Raw genomic sequence first — 17,610 nt, 5'->3', positions numbered from 1 at the left:
AAAACACAAGAAAATAAAAGTTACAAACAGCAGAGGGAGTCATCCAGTCATTGTCTGTAAACTTCGACAGAATGTTCCTTTAAAATCCTTTAGGACTGGCCCATCAGGTGTCAAAGTTTGGCACAATGTCATGTCTCTCTCTTTTTCTTTAGCTCTACTGTACACTGAGATGTACAATATTCATATTGGCTCTTGTTGGATGCACCAGTTTTTATGCACAAGTGATGATGAGAAACCACTGAAAGTTGACATGGTCAAACATATCAGCTCCCCAAAAGGAAGAGAGAACCCTTTCCAAAGACAGAGAGTGTGCTTTAAACAGACACATGTATTCTTTAGGCAGTGAAAACGCACGTTTGTTGACGGGTACTTGGGAGCGATGCTGCTCTGCCAACCTGATGCTCTGGCAGCCTTGAACTGCTCTTGAATGTTGAGCATGTCCACAACGAAATTCACTTGATGGAGAGAGAAAAACAGAAATACTGCAGGATTTCCTCTCTGGCCAGGAAAGGGGCAAAACAAAGGTGTCCACTGACATCCATCCTGACGATGTCTGTCTTTTCTGCTTCTTGTGTTTGCATTTCACCTATTTTTGTTGCTTTTGTTGATTCAGTCAGTTGTCATCAAAAACATGTGTAATATACACACTATTATCACCTTTGAACTGTACACGGAAAATAAAAATGCTTCTGTGAAAGTGAAAAATTAGAAAAGTACAAATAAAAGAAGATGCAAAAGAATGATGGCAAAAAAAAAAAAACATGTCTATTGAAGATGACATTCCTTGAAAACAAAGTCAGAAGTGTCTGTAGGCAGCAAGGCCATTGCAACAGAAAAGGGGAGATAAAAGCAGTGCTACGTTTGTCACTTGGGTGAAATGGTAAACATCCACTTCTGCCTTGTGCCTGATGTGCTTTCATCTTTTTCTGTGCTTTTATTCCTCCTGACCTCCTCAAGAACCCTCATGCCATCTTTGTGTCTTCTCTCTTCCTCTCTGTCTTCAACAAAAGGTCAGGCCATTTCCTGCACCTAAAGAGTAACAGCTCATCCTCATCCGCTCTCCATTATTCCTTGATCCCATCTCTCTCCTCCTCTCTAGGCCGCTGCGTATTCTCTCCACCTGGTCGTTTTCTCTCCTTCTATATTCCTCCCACAACTCTCTCACCCTTTCAAACACTCCTCCCCATATCTACTCTCAGCTTATCCACTAACTGGTGCAATGGAGCTGACTTTGAAGAAATGAAGTGGTCTGAAAAAAAGAAAAAAAAAAAAACAGGAAAATGTCGGCATGCACATGCACAGTCTCTCTTTGTCACTCGACCCGACTTCAGCTTTTAACCCTATCTAGCGCTGTCTTCCCCCTTAATTTAGAGAAGAAAGATTTCTTGCCACCGGCTACGAGTTCCCGTTTAGACAAGCTGTCACCTTGTATTAATCTGCTGTTGATCGCTTGCAAAAATAATCCCTTTCACTCACGCACACACAGACTCTCTCTTGCCCCCCCATCATCAGAGTCTAACTAGACCCAGGAGTCAGGCGAGGCCGGGTAGTGGCTGGTCTCGTAGTTCAGTTCACTGTATGGCCGAGAGGCCGAGTAGAAGTCTACGTAGTTGCCGGTGGATTTGAGGCCCAGATGCATGCGCAGGTCTTCCCGCGGGTCGCGGGGTGGTCCAGCAGAGCTCGGAGGCTGCTGGGGTTGGGCCTGAGGCTGGCCCTGCACCTGCACTGGTGGCTGTGGCTGGGATGGAGGAGGTGGAGGTACCTGGTCCTCGTAGTAAACCTCGTCAAAGCTCCGACTCTGGCTGTGAGGCGGAGGCAGCGGCGGCTGAGGCTGGGGAAAGGAAGGAGGGGGAGGGTAGGGGTCGTAGTCTTTTAGCACGGCTGCTGATGGGCTGTCCTGCTGGGGCTGGGGGGGCACAACGCAGGGCTGGGCTGGAGCCTAGTGGGAGAACGGTGGAAAGGGTGGAAAAGTGGTGGGCGGGGGTGGGTGCAGCAAGCATGAATGGAAAGTCATAGAAATGTGGGTGGTGGGAAATAAAGGTAGAGAAATGGAGAGTAGAGTGTCAGGTAGAGAGTGAACACACGGGGGAGAAAGGGTTTGAAATGCAGGCAGTACAGGTGAAAAGGCTCAGATAGGAATCAATTGGGAAGGGACTCATGCTGTGAATTCTCTATTACATGCAGGTATTGAATGGAGCAATTTATCTCTAACACTGTAACTGTCACAGGCTAGTTTGGGCAAGTGTGTGTGTGTGTAGATGTATTTATGAGAATGCAGTCACATGGGCATAAAAGGTACTTACAAATATTTCTGTATTTAACACAGACTAATCAACCAATCAAGAAACTCAAATTTAAGTTCTAATCTTTAAAACTAAAAGGCAATGATGCTTTCTGTTACTCCTCCATCTTCACCAGCGGAGTCATTACACAGAAGCCAATAATTAGCGCAATCAACTGAGGTAATGGTTTTAATTACCAGCCGGGTGTGGTTTCAGGCTGCAGTGGTTGGACGCTGCCTGAGCTGAGGGCGTGTCTCTGCTGCACACTCAGCCAGTGTGTCTCTTATCACAGTGAGACACCTTTTGTGTTCGTGTGTGTGTGTGTGTGTGTGTGTGTGTGCGCCTCCTCTATCCTGCAGCTATCTCTCCTACTAACCACCTTGTCGTGACAGTGCATGCCAATTTGCTGACGACAAACATGCGCCGCTCACGCCTGCTGTGCTGGTGGGTGACTGTGTACACGTATAGAAGTGCGTAGTACATTTATGGACTACCATTAACTCACCTGGTTTTGCTTCATATCATCACAGGCAGTCAGGTAAGAGTTTCGGAACAACGTAGATGTCCCACAGGACACTTGAACTGGATGAATGGAGGACAGAAAGGAAAGAGAGACAACACTTTTATAAGTGTCACTACTACTACTAAACCACTGCTACTACTAATAATAGTAATAATAATAATTATAATAGTTATAATGATAATAACAATAATTGAAAGACCAACAAAAACTGTAGGAAATTCTACAGTTCGCTCAGTCAAAAATCAGCTAATGAGAGTCACAGCCTTCCCACAGTTTGTCTGAAAGTTTGGCAATTAGTCTGCCCTTCATGACCTCAGGAGAACATGGTGAGAGAAAGAAAAGACTAGACAGTGAAACAATAGAAGAGAGACCAATAGATATAGAGAGAAACACATACAATAGAAGAGAGAGAGAGGAATAAAAAACAAATAAAGAGAGGGGGAATCATCAGAAGGCAGACAAAGAAGGATATTGGGCAGAAGGACTGGCAAAGATAGAGAAAAATCAAAGTGTGTGAGTAAGAAGAAGAAAAATAGTGTGAGGCTGAAAAAACAGCAGACAGGAGGAGTCAGAGAGTGGAGACATAGAGAATGAAAATAGAAGAGAAAGAAAGATAAAGAGCAGGATAAAATAGAATCATTTAATTCTTCTCTGTCTCTCCATCTCTCACACACACACACACACACACACACACACACACACACACACACGCACCTGCCATGCCGTCTTTCCGGGATGTGTGCTCTCCTTTGTTGCTATGGAAACCAGCGTTGGTTGCCGTGGAATCGTAGTCCATCTTGCGTTCCTTCAGACTCATCATCTCTCTGGGGGAGGCTGGAGCGCTCGCTACACGCACACACACAAAAAATAATGAGCAATAAACCAAGAACAGCATGTGCCTTCACACTCTGCATGCTTATATTTGTGAGTGTGTGTGTGTGTGTGCGTGCATGCGTTCTGGTCTTTCAAGGTGCACAGTCATTATTCATCATTTAGCTTGTCGGCATAAAGGGTCACCTCTTCACACGCACAAACACATACACCGGTTTTTGGACACATTAGTTGAATATCACATTACACATCTGGTGCATGTTTCTTTTTCATTCAGTCAATGTACTTGTGTGTTCTTTATGTGCTCATGGTACATGTGAAATATCCAGATCTGAAACTGGCAAGCTACAAATTAACAGCTTGAGCAGCAGTTAGCTCAAATCTGCTTGAGGCACACTATACAACTGAACACTGGACATCGTGGCAGCACACAAGCAGGCTTTATGTTTTCGTCCTGACGAAGGTGCCTTAAGTTGAACAATGTCATGAACGGCCACGCAACTCCAAACTGCATCAACACACACACGCCTGCGTGCACCCATACATAAACACACATGCACAGCCAAGGACAGGCCGAGCACACGTAACGTACATCATATTTTCCCCCTCTCTCTCTCACACACACTCAGCATGTCACAATGTAATCCCCTTATAGCATAGGTAAAGTGCTTACTCAGACCCAGTTATCTTGACACACTGAATTGCCAGAATCCTGCCTCCCCGTGTATCAGCCCCTTCAGTCTGCTTAGCTTAACATTCCCATAACTACCCTCCATACATACAATATATATACAGTACAGTCTATACCCGCAAAACTGAAGGACATTCTAAAAATAAGCTCTTTGGACCCGTTCAACCCAACTTTTAGAATTACAGATGACTGGAGAGAGACACAAGTGCGTCAATGCCAAGATGTGTGTGTGTGAATACCCACAATACACACACACACACACACACAAATGCAGAGTTAACAGAGACCACCACTCTGTTGTGCGAGCAGAACATTTTCAACAAAAAGAGCCATACAGTAAGACTCGCTAAAAATCTGTATAAAAAATCCTTTGTTCTCTTTAGCGGCTCTCTGGTAATAATAGCAGCAGGGCAAAACACTGACAAATATGACTGACCAAATGGAATTAAGGCTCTTAAAGTGATGTTTGGAGGGCACTAGAATCTCTTTTTATCTGTCTGAATACTAGACGACAACTTTTGTTTAATCCAACCCTTTAATATTTGTGGACTGAAAGCAAAGGCACATACGCACGATTAGTGACTATTTGGTTGTAAAACAAGAGAAACGGGGGAAGAGAGGAGCTGCAGGGTTTTATAATGTTTTGACACTTTTGATATTTAATTATAAGGATTTGACATCTCTGCAGCAGATTCCATTAAGGCTGGTGCTCAAACCTGTCACACACACCTCCAGAGACAGTGCCGTCACTACTGGTTACGGTTACCGAGGGGACCTGACTTGTAACTGCTGGATATAAGAGCCTGGGAGACTCGTTCTATCAGCGCAAAACACAGAAAGACCCTGTGGGGGCCATGATGGATGCAAAGGTCTCTCTCTCCCTTTGTCTCTCTGCCATGCTTGCAGCATGCAACCTCCCTTACTCCTCTCTATCTCTTTCACAGCTTCACCACTCTCTCCTCACTCACTCTCTCTCTCTTTCACTCCTCCTCTCCCAGTGTGCCTATACGCCATCATTACTCCTTCTGCTTTGATCCATCTCTAAGGGGCCGGATTGCAGTCTGGAGCATATGCAGAGAGGAGATACAGATTCATGTGGGTATGTGTGTGTGTGTGTGTGTGTGTGTGTGTGAACTGAAGCAGCCTGAAAAGAGTAAGAGATCAGAGGGAGAGGTGAGAATAAAGTAGGGAAGAAAGCAGGATTACCGCAAAGAGGAGGAGGAGAGGAATGAAACGGGTGAACGAGTGGGGACGGATGACCAGAAAGGCAAGGGGAGAGGCAAGGAGTGTAGAGAGGGGAGGAGCAGGAGAGGAGATGGGAGTCATTTCCAGCCATTTCTCATTTACCCAGCCTCCTCCACGATACTACAGACATACACAAATTTCTCTTCGCACCACGGTCTCAAAACTGCTTATTTTCAATGTCGCTCGCCAAAGTCAAATCCTCATCCTTCACTTCCTCCTCACTGCATTAACCATCCCTCAATCCCTAATTCTTCTTGCCTCCTTGGTTTTTCTCTTTATCTCCCTCTCTGTTTATCTCACCCCCCCACCCCCCCGGTCTCCTCACACATGCACACACAAATACACACTTTTTTTCTCCCACTCTCACTCCCTGTGTGTGTCTCTCTTAGCTGGGTCCTTGAAGACCTCTCTAAGCTGGGAGGAAGGAAAAGTACTTTTCTGCCTCATCAGCTTGCTAAGCCCGGTGTGGAGAAAGCACAGCTAAAGGCTCTTCTACTACTGATGCTAACAGCTAATGCTAATGCGCCCTTTGCTAAGCATGAAGGCCAATGGGCTTAAGCTAAAGGCTAATGATAATCATACTTTACAGGATGAAAGCCTGTGGGTGGCGAGCACTGACGCTAACAGCTACTTAGCCCCAATGTAAAGACTGATCGAGTGGTAAATGTTGATGCTACTGGCTAATGTCTACGTTACAGCGCATTAGAATCCATGTGTGCTCTGTACATCCTGGTTGTACTCATGTCCCACAAACATGTCCACATATATACATGCTTAGATGTGTTCTGGCACCATTTGCTAGACTAAATTTCCCTAACAAGGTGGAGCTTTTGTCACAAAGGAAAGATGAGAACAAGATTTCATAACTGAACCAAATCTAGAAAGAAATATAACCTTATATCTGAATTTGAGTATCTGCTGTTGGAACATACACAATTTTGACCGATTTGATAATCATCCTACCACTTGAAGGAGCAGTTCGATGTTTTGGAAAACACTAGTTACTGGTTTAATTAGAGTTTGGTGAAGATTGCTTTTCTGTGCAGTATGTGAGATATGAAGCTAGAGTCAATAGGCGATTATCTTAGTTTAGCATAAGTACTGGAAGCAGGGGGAAACAACTCATCTGGCTTTGTCCATTGTTTAAGAAAATCTGCCTCACGGTGACGACAAGACTCCAGGAAGTCCCGGCGCTGCTCTGGTTTAATTTCCTCCAAATGTTTGGGGTGATGACAATCCACTCAGAGCCTTTTTAATCAACTTTTGCACCTGAACGTTTTAAGACCCAAGTGATCCCGCTGAGCTGGATATTAGGCAATGTAAGATTGACAAACTGAAATTAAGACCGAATTTAATCTCGACTTCACATTAAAATAAACTTCTCTACGAGGGGGATTTCACTTGGAATAACTGTCCTTAGTGGGACGGTCTTATATTGAAACTGGATGTTGATGAGAGACGTGTGGTTCAAGAAGGAAAACACGAACATGCACTCTGACATGTATGCAATCTCTGCATTGTGATTGTTATTTGTTCCTCACCTGAGCGGTTATTTGGGGAGGTCCTGACAGGGGAAACAGAAGGAGTTCTTGAGGAGGAATAGGGCCTCTGTCTGTCTCTCTCTATCGTTGAGGCAGAGCCCACAAAATGATATTGGGAGTAGCCATCCTGCAAAACAAACATTCAAAAAAAGACAAAAGTGGTTATCATGTATTCAGTTAGTGAAGTTTTTTTTTTAATTTTTTTTAATCAATTATTGACAAAAAGAATATACAATGATTTACTAAAGTAGTCTATAGTCATATAGCCACTTCCCTTTTAAATATTTCTTCAACAGTGGATACAACAGTGATCCAGTATTGATTGAGTCTTACAATGGGTCTTACAATGGTTCACAAAATTTCATTATTAAAAGTTCCACTCATGGTAATGTACAATTCCAGAAAATAAATGACAAAAGTTATTCACAATCATAACACAATTCCATTTATATATTCCATGATGGACGAGGAGTAGGGAGAGGAAAACCTTATTTTGGCTGCCCCTTGCTCAAGACATAAATAAACAATAGAAATAGAAAAGATTGTCTGTCTATTAGTTACACAACAAAAAATACTTACAGTACTGTGAAAAAGAAGAATTGAGAACATCAACTGAAGAAACAGATTACCTGACAACTTCATATGGTCTAATTATCCTTTCGTATACATTTTCTTTAAATGAAAAATACTTTTTCAATTCCTTACTTCATTCTGTCGAGAACTCTATGGTTTGATGCCAACCACTGAAGTGCACACTGATGCTTAAAATAAAATCTCTTTCTATGGTCCTTGTCCTCTTAACTAAAAACAAGCCACTCTTGTAAATATCCTGGTAATGTGCCGGTAATTTGCTCTCATAACATCTAGAACTCAACAAAATCTTTAAGTTTCAGTAGTTTTATGTGTTCTCTTGAATCCAATTTATGCTCATGTATGTGTTGCCCCAGACTTCCACACAGCAGATAAGATATAGTATCATTTTTCCCCCAAAATCAATAAATACCCCTTTTGTGTATTTCTTACTTTCTCTTGCTGTTTCTTCCATTATTTTCATCAATATTAAGGCTGTAGATCCATTTGTTCAAAAGTCATAGTGACTCTCATTCAACAGTTTATTCTTTTCAATAAAAGTATCTCATTTTTGTACATGCAGTTTTTCAAGCACATTCAAATTTTGAAAGCCAGGACACTAGTCTGTAGTCATTAAAACAGTATTTATCTCTCATTCTAAAAAGTGGAAAAACCTTTGCTATTTTCATTCTGTTTGGAAAACTACTTGACAAATGACACAAAATACACAAAATGATACACACTTTTTACACAAACACACACAATTTTGTACTTATGAAATGTTTGTAGCCAAAAATGACCAGTTTCCAGAAGATCAGAAAGGATCAAGCTGATTTTGAAGTGTTCAAACGGAAAACATTTGTCTTTAGTGTCCTTGGTTGTCAGTCACAAAAAGCAAAACTTTCTGCACATTCAACATGTCATACTGAAAGAAATGCATTTCTTTGAGAAATTGTGTTTCAATACTGGATTTCTTAAATCTACAAACCTTTGGTGAGTGAATCAAAAATGTATTGTAGACATTGAAGGACAGACATTCACATGTGCACAACTGTCTACACATCACAAATTAACACACTTGCATCAAGCCTGTGCTTAATGAATATGCCACTGTCCTTGCAGAAAAAAATTAATACAACTAACAACTCCACAAGTATAATTACTGCCAAGCCAATGGCTTTGTATCTGTATTAGTTTAGCAGTGATTGGGGCAAAGCCCTTTTCATAAAAATGGATTATGAGAGTCAACAACAATCACAGAGCTGGAACCAAATTCAATTTAGCATTAAGATAATTGGGTACCTCTGAAAGCAAAGCACAAGCAGATGATAAAAGATAATGGAGACAAGTTCTATCATAGCTTTGCTGTCTGCAGGCCTCAGCTTGGGAGTGGGAAACTGGTTGGACTGTAGTGACAATGAGTACACAGGAGAGGTGAATCTCTTCGGTACAGTTAGGCTGGAGAGGAGGAGACGGAGGGGAGGAGAATGAGAGGGCCGAGAGATGGAGGAGATGAGGCAGAAAGAAAGGGGGGAGGGACAGACAGCGAAGAAACTGAGAAAGACAAAAGATGACAGAAAGTAATGAGAGCAAGGAGGAGGAGGGAGATGGAGGGAAGTAATGGCAGGAGAGTAAAGATAGCAAGAGGAGGAGAGAGGTAATGAGAGGGAGGGGTGCAGATGGAGAGGTAGAGAGACAGCCAGAGAGAGAGAGAGAGAGAAGGAGGCTGGTTGGAGTGTGCACAGTCCCATATCCTCACCTGACTCCTATTTCCTGGGACAGCACTGAGGACTAATAGAAAGCTGGATCTTCTGACACACAGTAGTTCAAAGGTAGCTCATTTCCAGTCTCTGCCATCCTTTCCTCCCTCTTTCAACTTTTTCTATTTATCCATCACTCCTTCACTCCCCCCCCCCCAACTCATCTCATTATAAACAAGTAACCTCCTTATGGTACAGTGGACCGCTGTGCAATTGGACACTGTCAAACTGTCATGCTGCTCAAATGAACATAGTCACTGAATATTGAATGATGAATGTATTTTGCAGAGTGATGTGTCTGCTGTGACAGCCTAATGTCTACAGATGTGGCTCACAAATGCGGTCAGGAATGATCCACGGGGCCCCCTCCAAGCAAAATGAGGAATAATTCAATTTTACATTAATTGAATTCACAAGAATGATCATATTCAGAGTAGAGGATGTATAAAAATTTATTAAAAATTAGTCATAACCAGAAATTTCACTATCCACATAAATTAAGCTCTCAACATATGGCGTCTTCCCCTTTTTTCCCCCCACTCTTAAACAGCTTTAAGCTTGGACCATTCATTATTTTCCAAACTGCCTCATATTAAAATATATACTGGATATTCTGTATCAGCTTGTTCTAGCAACTCATTGATTTTATGATTTGTACAGTGTGAAATATTCAAAACCTGTGACTCCCCATAATTCAGCCTGATAAACTTTGTATCTCTGGAAACTTTGGGAAATCAAGTTCTGTAGGTTTGAACAGTGCACAGCTGCACAGCATTAGTTTGCAATGTCTGTGAGGTTTAGTGAGTTCAATAAATATTAAATAAGCATCAAAATTTCATAAATCAGACAGTGGCACCATACCCGAGGACCAATGCTTGTTTAGGGTCTGTGTGCACTGTGAAACTGTGAAACAGTGGTTTCAGGCTCATACAAATATCTGGTCTCTCTAATTTTCTTTTCTCCTAGTCTTACCTGCTTTTCCTTCTCTTTCCACCCACCTTCCATTTCTCTCTCACACTCCTTTCAGCACCTACTATAAAAATGAGATGAAAAAAAAAGAGAACAGGTTGCTAGGCAACCATTCTGCCTGTTACTCTCACCATCACTGGATGGTTAGTTGAAGGTCGCGGGACTGTGAGGTAAAAAATGATTTCTCCAACAAATGAGGTGTATACATGTGTGTGTGTGTGTGTGTGTGTGTGTGTGTGTGTGCGTGTGCGTGTGTGTGTGTGTGTGTCTAGTGGCACTCATGCCAGATAGCAATTACGGCAAAAATTGTAAAAGGTTACACATGATAAGTGGTGGGACCCCTCTGGGCTGCTGTGACCACTGAACGTTGTCATTTTTTCAGTTCTTCAATCCTTTTCTCTCTCTCAGTCATCTCACACACTTAGACGATCCATCTGTCTTCACAGAAATAATGCGCCTCTGACTTTTGCATTCTTTATTTTGGTTGCTTGTGGTTCTGCTGATTTACGAACTGACCTTTATTCTAATGTTGCCTTTTCTGTAAATGGCCCAGAATACTGTAAGAGTGTGCTGCAGCTCTTCCTCTCACCCTAAAATACTGTTGGTAGCTTCTTCACTGACACAGCTCAGCCCCCCCCCACCGACATCTCTCTGTGTCTCTCCCTGTCTAACACAGGTGAACATCAGAGGGGGACTGGGCAAAACACAAAGGCGGCTTCTGAGACCTGAGCGTAGTTCGATGTCTACTGCAGTTTTTCAAACACTCATCTGTTCTCGCTGTCTTTTCCTGTTTACACTGTATAGTAGTGGAAGATGGATTAATTTTAGCTGCCTAAAAGAGCCTTTTAGAGCAACTCATCATTATATTCTTACCAAAATCTTTGAAAGCATTTACACTTAAGAATAGAGGGCTTAGTTCAAATTGTCACATTTTAACGTGAAGTAGTGCAATTCAAATATTGGAAAATCTTTAAAAAACAATAAACCATGCATTTGTAAATACTTGAAGGTATTGGTCATAGCTCACTTGGATCACCTTTTGAATAATGTTAGTTTCATTACAACCACATGGTCCCAAGTCAACAGTTTTACCGGCTTTGTCAGTAACAATAATGACATTTGTTGCATAAACTTTCTGCCACTTTCCTTTTCTGTATTTACAGGAACATCCTGAGCATTATGTGTTATGTCTGCAATGATCCTGTGAAGGACTGGGCTGTGCAATCAATGCACTCACACATACACATGACACACACATTTCTCACTCACTCACATCACACCAACACACCCACATGCTGAATTACACATCCCTGGAACATATTGTAAATCTGTCACATGTGTGACAAACAGAGCATGTCTCTGACCCTGAGCCCCATCTGTCATACATGTGTATATCTGTTTTTGTGTGATTTGTGTCTGTTTGTGATGTATGTGTGTAATAGGAGTATGACATGTGTGCATGCATGTGTGTGTGTGTGTGTGTGTGTGTGTGAGAGAGAGAGAGAGAGTGAGTGATCAAGTGCCCAGGCAAGATCATTTATCAAGAAATGAGGCACAGCAGCCCAACAGAGATTACACACTGAACAGGAATATGACAAAGTGTGAGGGTGTGAATATACAGTATGAAATTCAGTGTCGAGCTCATGCGTATGTTTGCTTGGGGGAGAGTGCATATGTTTGTGTGAATGAGACAGAGGTTTGGTCCTTCTGGTCCTATTAAGAATAGGTTTATTTACAAAGTGACCATGTTTCAAGTCCTTGTTTTTCTGCAGTAATCCCCTGTTGCACAGCACTGCACATTTGTTGTTTACTTAAAAGATGACCTGTGGCTTCCCTCCCAGGAACTCTAGATCAAACACTGCATGCACATACACACACACACACACACACACACACACACACACACACACACACACACACACACACACACACACACACACACACACACACACACACACACACACACACACACACACAGAATGAGGACACATCCTGTCAAATAATCTAAATAAAGTCGGGTAAAAGTAGAGTTTTTCTGCACTCCAGAGACAATTATACATGATTTATCCTAAATTCATTGCTAGTGTGACTACAAACAGATTTTGGCTTTGGTTTATTAATGACTGCTGCACCAGTGATCTTTCAAGTCATCTCAGATGCTTCTCACATACAAACGTTACTGTTTATTTATGGGCTCTCAACTTTTCATTTTGGTGCGTTCAAAAACTGTTGGGCAACCCAGCCCCTGCTCTGTTGCAATTCTCTTTTCTTTTTACCCTCTCTCTCAGTGCTCCCATGGCACCGCTGTAGGAAGTGATTTACTCTTCTTACTGCAGTTTGACAAAAACACACTTTTTCAAAGACACACACTCGCACAGAAACAAACATACAACGTGCACCCACGCCCATAACTTTCACACAGTCAGAAAATGTGTTTCAAAATGCTCTCATTACTTCAAGACTTCAAAGCACACAGCTCTTTGCCAACACAGCTCAAACTGACTCATTATTGACCCAACACGTTTCTCCTCATTCCAAAACCACACAAACACACAACTCAAGCAGGCTCATTTTTGAACTTTCAAGAATTTCAAGAATTCACCTCCCTTTCTTTCCTAACTTCACGCTTTCTTTCTCCTCTGTTTCCTCTCTCTCTTTCTCCCCCTTTGCTTTTGTTTATAGACACTTTGCAGAGACACTTGACTCCACTTTCGTCTAAATTGTATGCTAATCCATGTTTGGATTGGAGGCTAACAGGATTTTGCGGCACCTAACACCCATGACCTAATACGTAATGCAGGGATACCAGCAGTAAAGTCACTTATTATGAGCTCTGGACTTGGGCGATAAAGTCAAAATGTGAATCCTCTCACACGACAATTTCCACAGTTGTAAAATTAGACTGGTTTGTCACTAACCAGACTGTGTTCAATTTAGGAAGTAAACAGTAAGGTATGGCATCTATCAGCCTTAACAAATACATTTTAGGATGGGTGTATATAGCGTAATGTAGCAGCTTTAACTGACTGAACTTCTTTAAGTGTCAAAAAGTGTAAGTTAAATCATTTAAATAGTTTGTGCTGAATTTAATGAAAGTTATTATGAAAGGATAACAGCAGCATTTTAACTACATTACAATACGCTGATCATTCAAAGATTATGATGAAGTATGGGTGGACAAGTTAGGATGGAACTGAGGACAGACTGCACATGATATCTTGCTTCAATTTAAGGATGATGAATGAGGTTTTTGGCTGTTGTGCTGTGAAAAAGTATCACCTTTCAGTTATTGTTATTTTTTCCATTGAATTAATGTTTAAATCATATCGGATCAAATGAGAGAGATGCAAAACTCATTCTGCTGTTTCAAAATGCCAGGCCATCAATCTTATGGAAGTTGTCTCAGTTCTTTTTATACCTGTCTTCATCAGATCACGGTCTGGCAAAAAAGGGTCCTTGAGACAAATTTGGGTGGGGTTACAGATAAACAATCCACAAAAATTAAACACCCTTTGTCGGGCCCGGCTGCTGCGTAAAACCAATATCCTTCGTGTCTGATCAGTGGAGTATTATGCCATCCAGTCGAGTGTAATGCTATCCAGTGGCAATGATTAGGGAAGTGTGAAGCAGATGAGGCTCAAGGGGCCGTATGGGGATACCGTTCAGAGTGATACTGGGGATGAGAGGTTTGACGGATGAAGAGAGGGACACAGTTGTCAGGATGAGGCGAGGACACACTGATACCATGGGGCAGCTTGTCCTGAAGTGACTGCAGTAACAGTCAGAAGTCTTGGACACAGACGGACAGGGAAGTCGCTGGGTTAGATTCTGAGGCTTTTTGTTTGTCTCTCAAAACAGGTGAAACAAAAAGTGAATTAAGAGAACAATGTTTTTCCCTAGCTTATACTTTTCTTATTTCGTTGCATGTTTGACAACAACCTTGAAAACGTAAAGTTCAGGTGCTTGAAATTTGACAGCAAATCAATCTGAGGAAAAAAGCAAGACGACACGATGACTTGCTGAAGTTAATTGTGTTGCAGTGTACAAATAATCTCTCTTGGTGTTCTACTGAATGTCTTTCAACAACTATTTCACATTAGAAGTTGAATATGAATAGAATAAATAAGAGGGACATGTCACTAAAAAAGAATAATGGAATGAAATGCAACACTGTCACTAACTAGGGCTTCAGAAGGTAGGCAGCTAAAACTGATCATTGTAATTACATCAAAGACACAGGTATCTCTACAGCTGTACACTGTACAGCATGCAGCCCGATGCATCATCAGCTTCATTCTTCTTTTTTCTCTCCACACAGAAATTAGAAAAACACATTCAAAGCCGAGGACGCCTTCCCGGAATGCGTTTTGAAATATCTCACTGAAACTTGTTGATTACGCTTCTAAAGTTTTAGTGTGCTCAATGGCAGATAACCTTGGTGGTAGATGTTCACTGAACAACACTCATTACTGACGAGTTAAAGGAACAGAACATCTGTTGTTACTTTTAATCAAGTGTGTGCGGATATTTGTCATTTGAAAACAGAGAATAGAGCCGGAGGAGGAGAAAGTGGGATTCAACAGTATTTGCGTGTGTGAGAGACAAAGAGATAAAAGAGTGTGTCAGAGTGAGAACAGCACACACACAACAGTCATCAATCCACTAACCCTTACATAGTTTTCTCACTTTGTAAGCTACAAGTTAGCTACTGTATTAATGAGCTACAGCTTCCTGGTAGCCAGCAGCATTAACACAACTCAGTCTTCATGACAGACTAAATAACCATTAACATTGATGTTAGTTTGTGTGTGTGTAATTGTGTGTGTATACTTTGAACCCCCCCTCCAGAAACAATGGGCTAGAGATTAACACAAAGTTATTGATCCTTCTGCCTCTGTAAACACTGTTGCCCAGTTGCGATGTTGCCCTGCAGAACCCCATTATTCTTTTATGTGGAGGTAGTTATGACTGACCTCAAGGCAAAATCTCACATGCACACACGCACACACGCACACACTCACATGCACGCACAACCACAATAGCAGAAAACACAACCTAAAGACATACAAAAATAGAAAACCTGTAGGTGCATGCCCCTACACTACCTTAGCACTTGGTTACACAATCACACCCGCATGTATAAACTCAAAGCGTTTATGAAAACACTAATCAAATGTTGTTTGAGTAATAAAACTTATTCTTTGTGAATATGAAATCAGTACTGCACACTTCAAACACCACTGCCCGATAGTGATAGCTTGTGGAAAGCGCTGATAATGTCTGGCTACATATTTGATTGCAGGATAGAATTGGTTTAAGAATGAGACAGAGATTGACAAAGATTAGTCCTGACCACAAAACAAGGCATAATTCAGCCAGTGAGGTTTCAGCTGGGTAGCCAATGGAGACTAAACCAAAATTGTCAGCAGTCCAGACCCAAAAAAGGCAGTGTACCATTCACATCTGAATTTAATCTGTAACTCAAGTGTGGTTTTTAATTGCATAAATTGTCATAAATCATCACCTGATCCCGTTTGTTACTCCACTGTTACTGTGGCTTCCAGCTCAGCAGCTCAGACTCTAGATTTGGGAGAGTGGCTGGTAACACACAGGTGCTGTGGGTGTGCTGACCAGAGGTGGAAGAGGTATTCAGGTCCATTATTCAGGTTCATTGACTAACAACCCGACTTTGAAAATACCCCACAACAAGTACATTCATGCATAGCCTAAAAACATCAAGATATCATTTCTACAGGATATGATTAAGATTCTGTACTGCAGGTAGCAATGGGTGACATTGTATGATCTTACATGATTTCACAGGGAAGCAGATGTAAACAAAACAGAGACTGATGTGGTGCAACTTGCTAATGCTTGGGTTGTCTGTTCTACAGCAAGAACTGGAGGTGAGATTTTAACTGTCAGCTTTAATATCTGTTAACAGCAGTAGACTAGCTAACGTAAGCCTCAACAGCTAGAATGTTTACCACTGCTTGGTTATACCGTCCACTGCTCCCGGACTGCTGTCTCCCTGTGCACTTGTCTCTCTCATTGGCTGCTGTGGTCCTGCTAAGAAAGCAGTGGCGTAATTATGAAGATTTTGAAACTTAAATATCAAACTGGGGCGTTCCCCATGAGTCTCGGAGCAGACATGGAAGTTCAAGATTCGATCTGTAAAACCCTCACATTACTGAACATCGGTACCAAACAAAGAAACCAGACCAGATTTCTCTTGTGGCTATCGAATGTTGTCCTTCGTTGAAGGGGTGAATTGTGGACAAAAGGGCCTAAAATTCCTGTAGTGTGAGCCCGCCTTAACATGATGAATCTTATGCTGGGGACACACAGGAGGAGGAAGCGCCATAAAGCAATTCCTGCTTCCTCTTGGCACCAATTTTAACCATTTAGGCTGTTCACACAAACAGAGCGGCAGAGTAGAGCTCTGTGGCTGGCTTGCGAATCAGCCCATTCACAATATTCTGTGGAAACAGTGACTGCTGACTGTGATTGTGATTTTTAATTTACGAATTTATTCCACATATTTGTCAGTTGTGTATAAACAGAAGGCGACCAGAGACACATGCAAGCAGACAGACAGAGCCAGAGAGGTGGGGAGGATACCTTTCATTCACCAATAGAGTGGCTAACACAGGAAGATGCCTGGTGGGCATGGCTGCTTATTTAGCCAAAAAACAAAAATGTTATGTGTTCCATTGCACACACATTTGGAGTTGCCGCTGGTGTGATCCCATAGCAAGACGATCCATCCATTTATCTATCCATTGTCTATACCACTTATGCTTAAGGGTCACGGGGGGCTGGAGCCAATCCCAGCTGACATTGGTGGAGAGATTCGGGGTACCCCCCTGGACTGGTTGCCAGTCAATCCCAGGGCCAACACATAGAAACAGACAACCATTCACACCCACACTCACACCTACGGTTGTGTGTGCATACCTACGGGCATACCTTTGGCATGCAAACTCTGCACAGAAAGGTTCAAATCTTCTTGCTGTGAGGCAACAGTGCTAACCATTGCACCATGCAAGATGATCTCTAGTTTTCATTTGTCACAGTTTCAAAATAATAAAAAAGGAAAAGACCTTTTTGCCACATAGGTCATTGCTGTTTAAAGTATGTTGTGTTGTTGACTTGTGAATAACTAGACCTGCTCTCACCAGGTCTGGGGTCATTCTAT

General features: G+C 42.0%; 1 protein-coding gene across 1 annotated transcript in view; it reads right to left on the bottom strand.

Annotated features, from left to right (window-relative positions):
* Positions 1–1,519: 1,519 nt before the first annotated feature.
* Positions 1,520–17,610, bottom strand: part of ctnnd2a (catenin (cadherin-associated protein), delta 2a) — a 198,274-nt gene continuing 182,183 nt past the window's right edge. The window contains exons 22-25 of the mRNA XM_070853339.1: positions 7,114–7,240; positions 3,520–3,651; positions 2,788–2,864; positions 1,520–1,939 (exon numbers count right to left, since the gene is read on the bottom strand). Of these exons, the coding sequence (XP_070709440.1) occupies positions 1,520–1,939; positions 2,788–2,864; positions 3,520–3,651; positions 7,114–7,240 (756 nt within the window). The remainder of the gene's footprint in view (positions 1,940–2,787; positions 2,865–3,519; positions 3,652–7,113; positions 7,241–17,610) is intronic.

Source organism: Pempheris klunzingeri, chromosome 21 (assembly GCF_042242105.1).
Source record: "Pempheris klunzingeri isolate RE-2024b chromosome 21, fPemKlu1.hap1, whole genome shotgun sequence".
Lineage (NCBI taxonomy): Eukaryota > Metazoa > Chordata > Actinopteri > Acropomatiformes > Pempheridae > Pempheris > Pempheris klunzingeri.
Note: the sequence above shows the minus strand (reverse complement) of the source record. Positions and strands in the feature narration are given on the sequence as shown.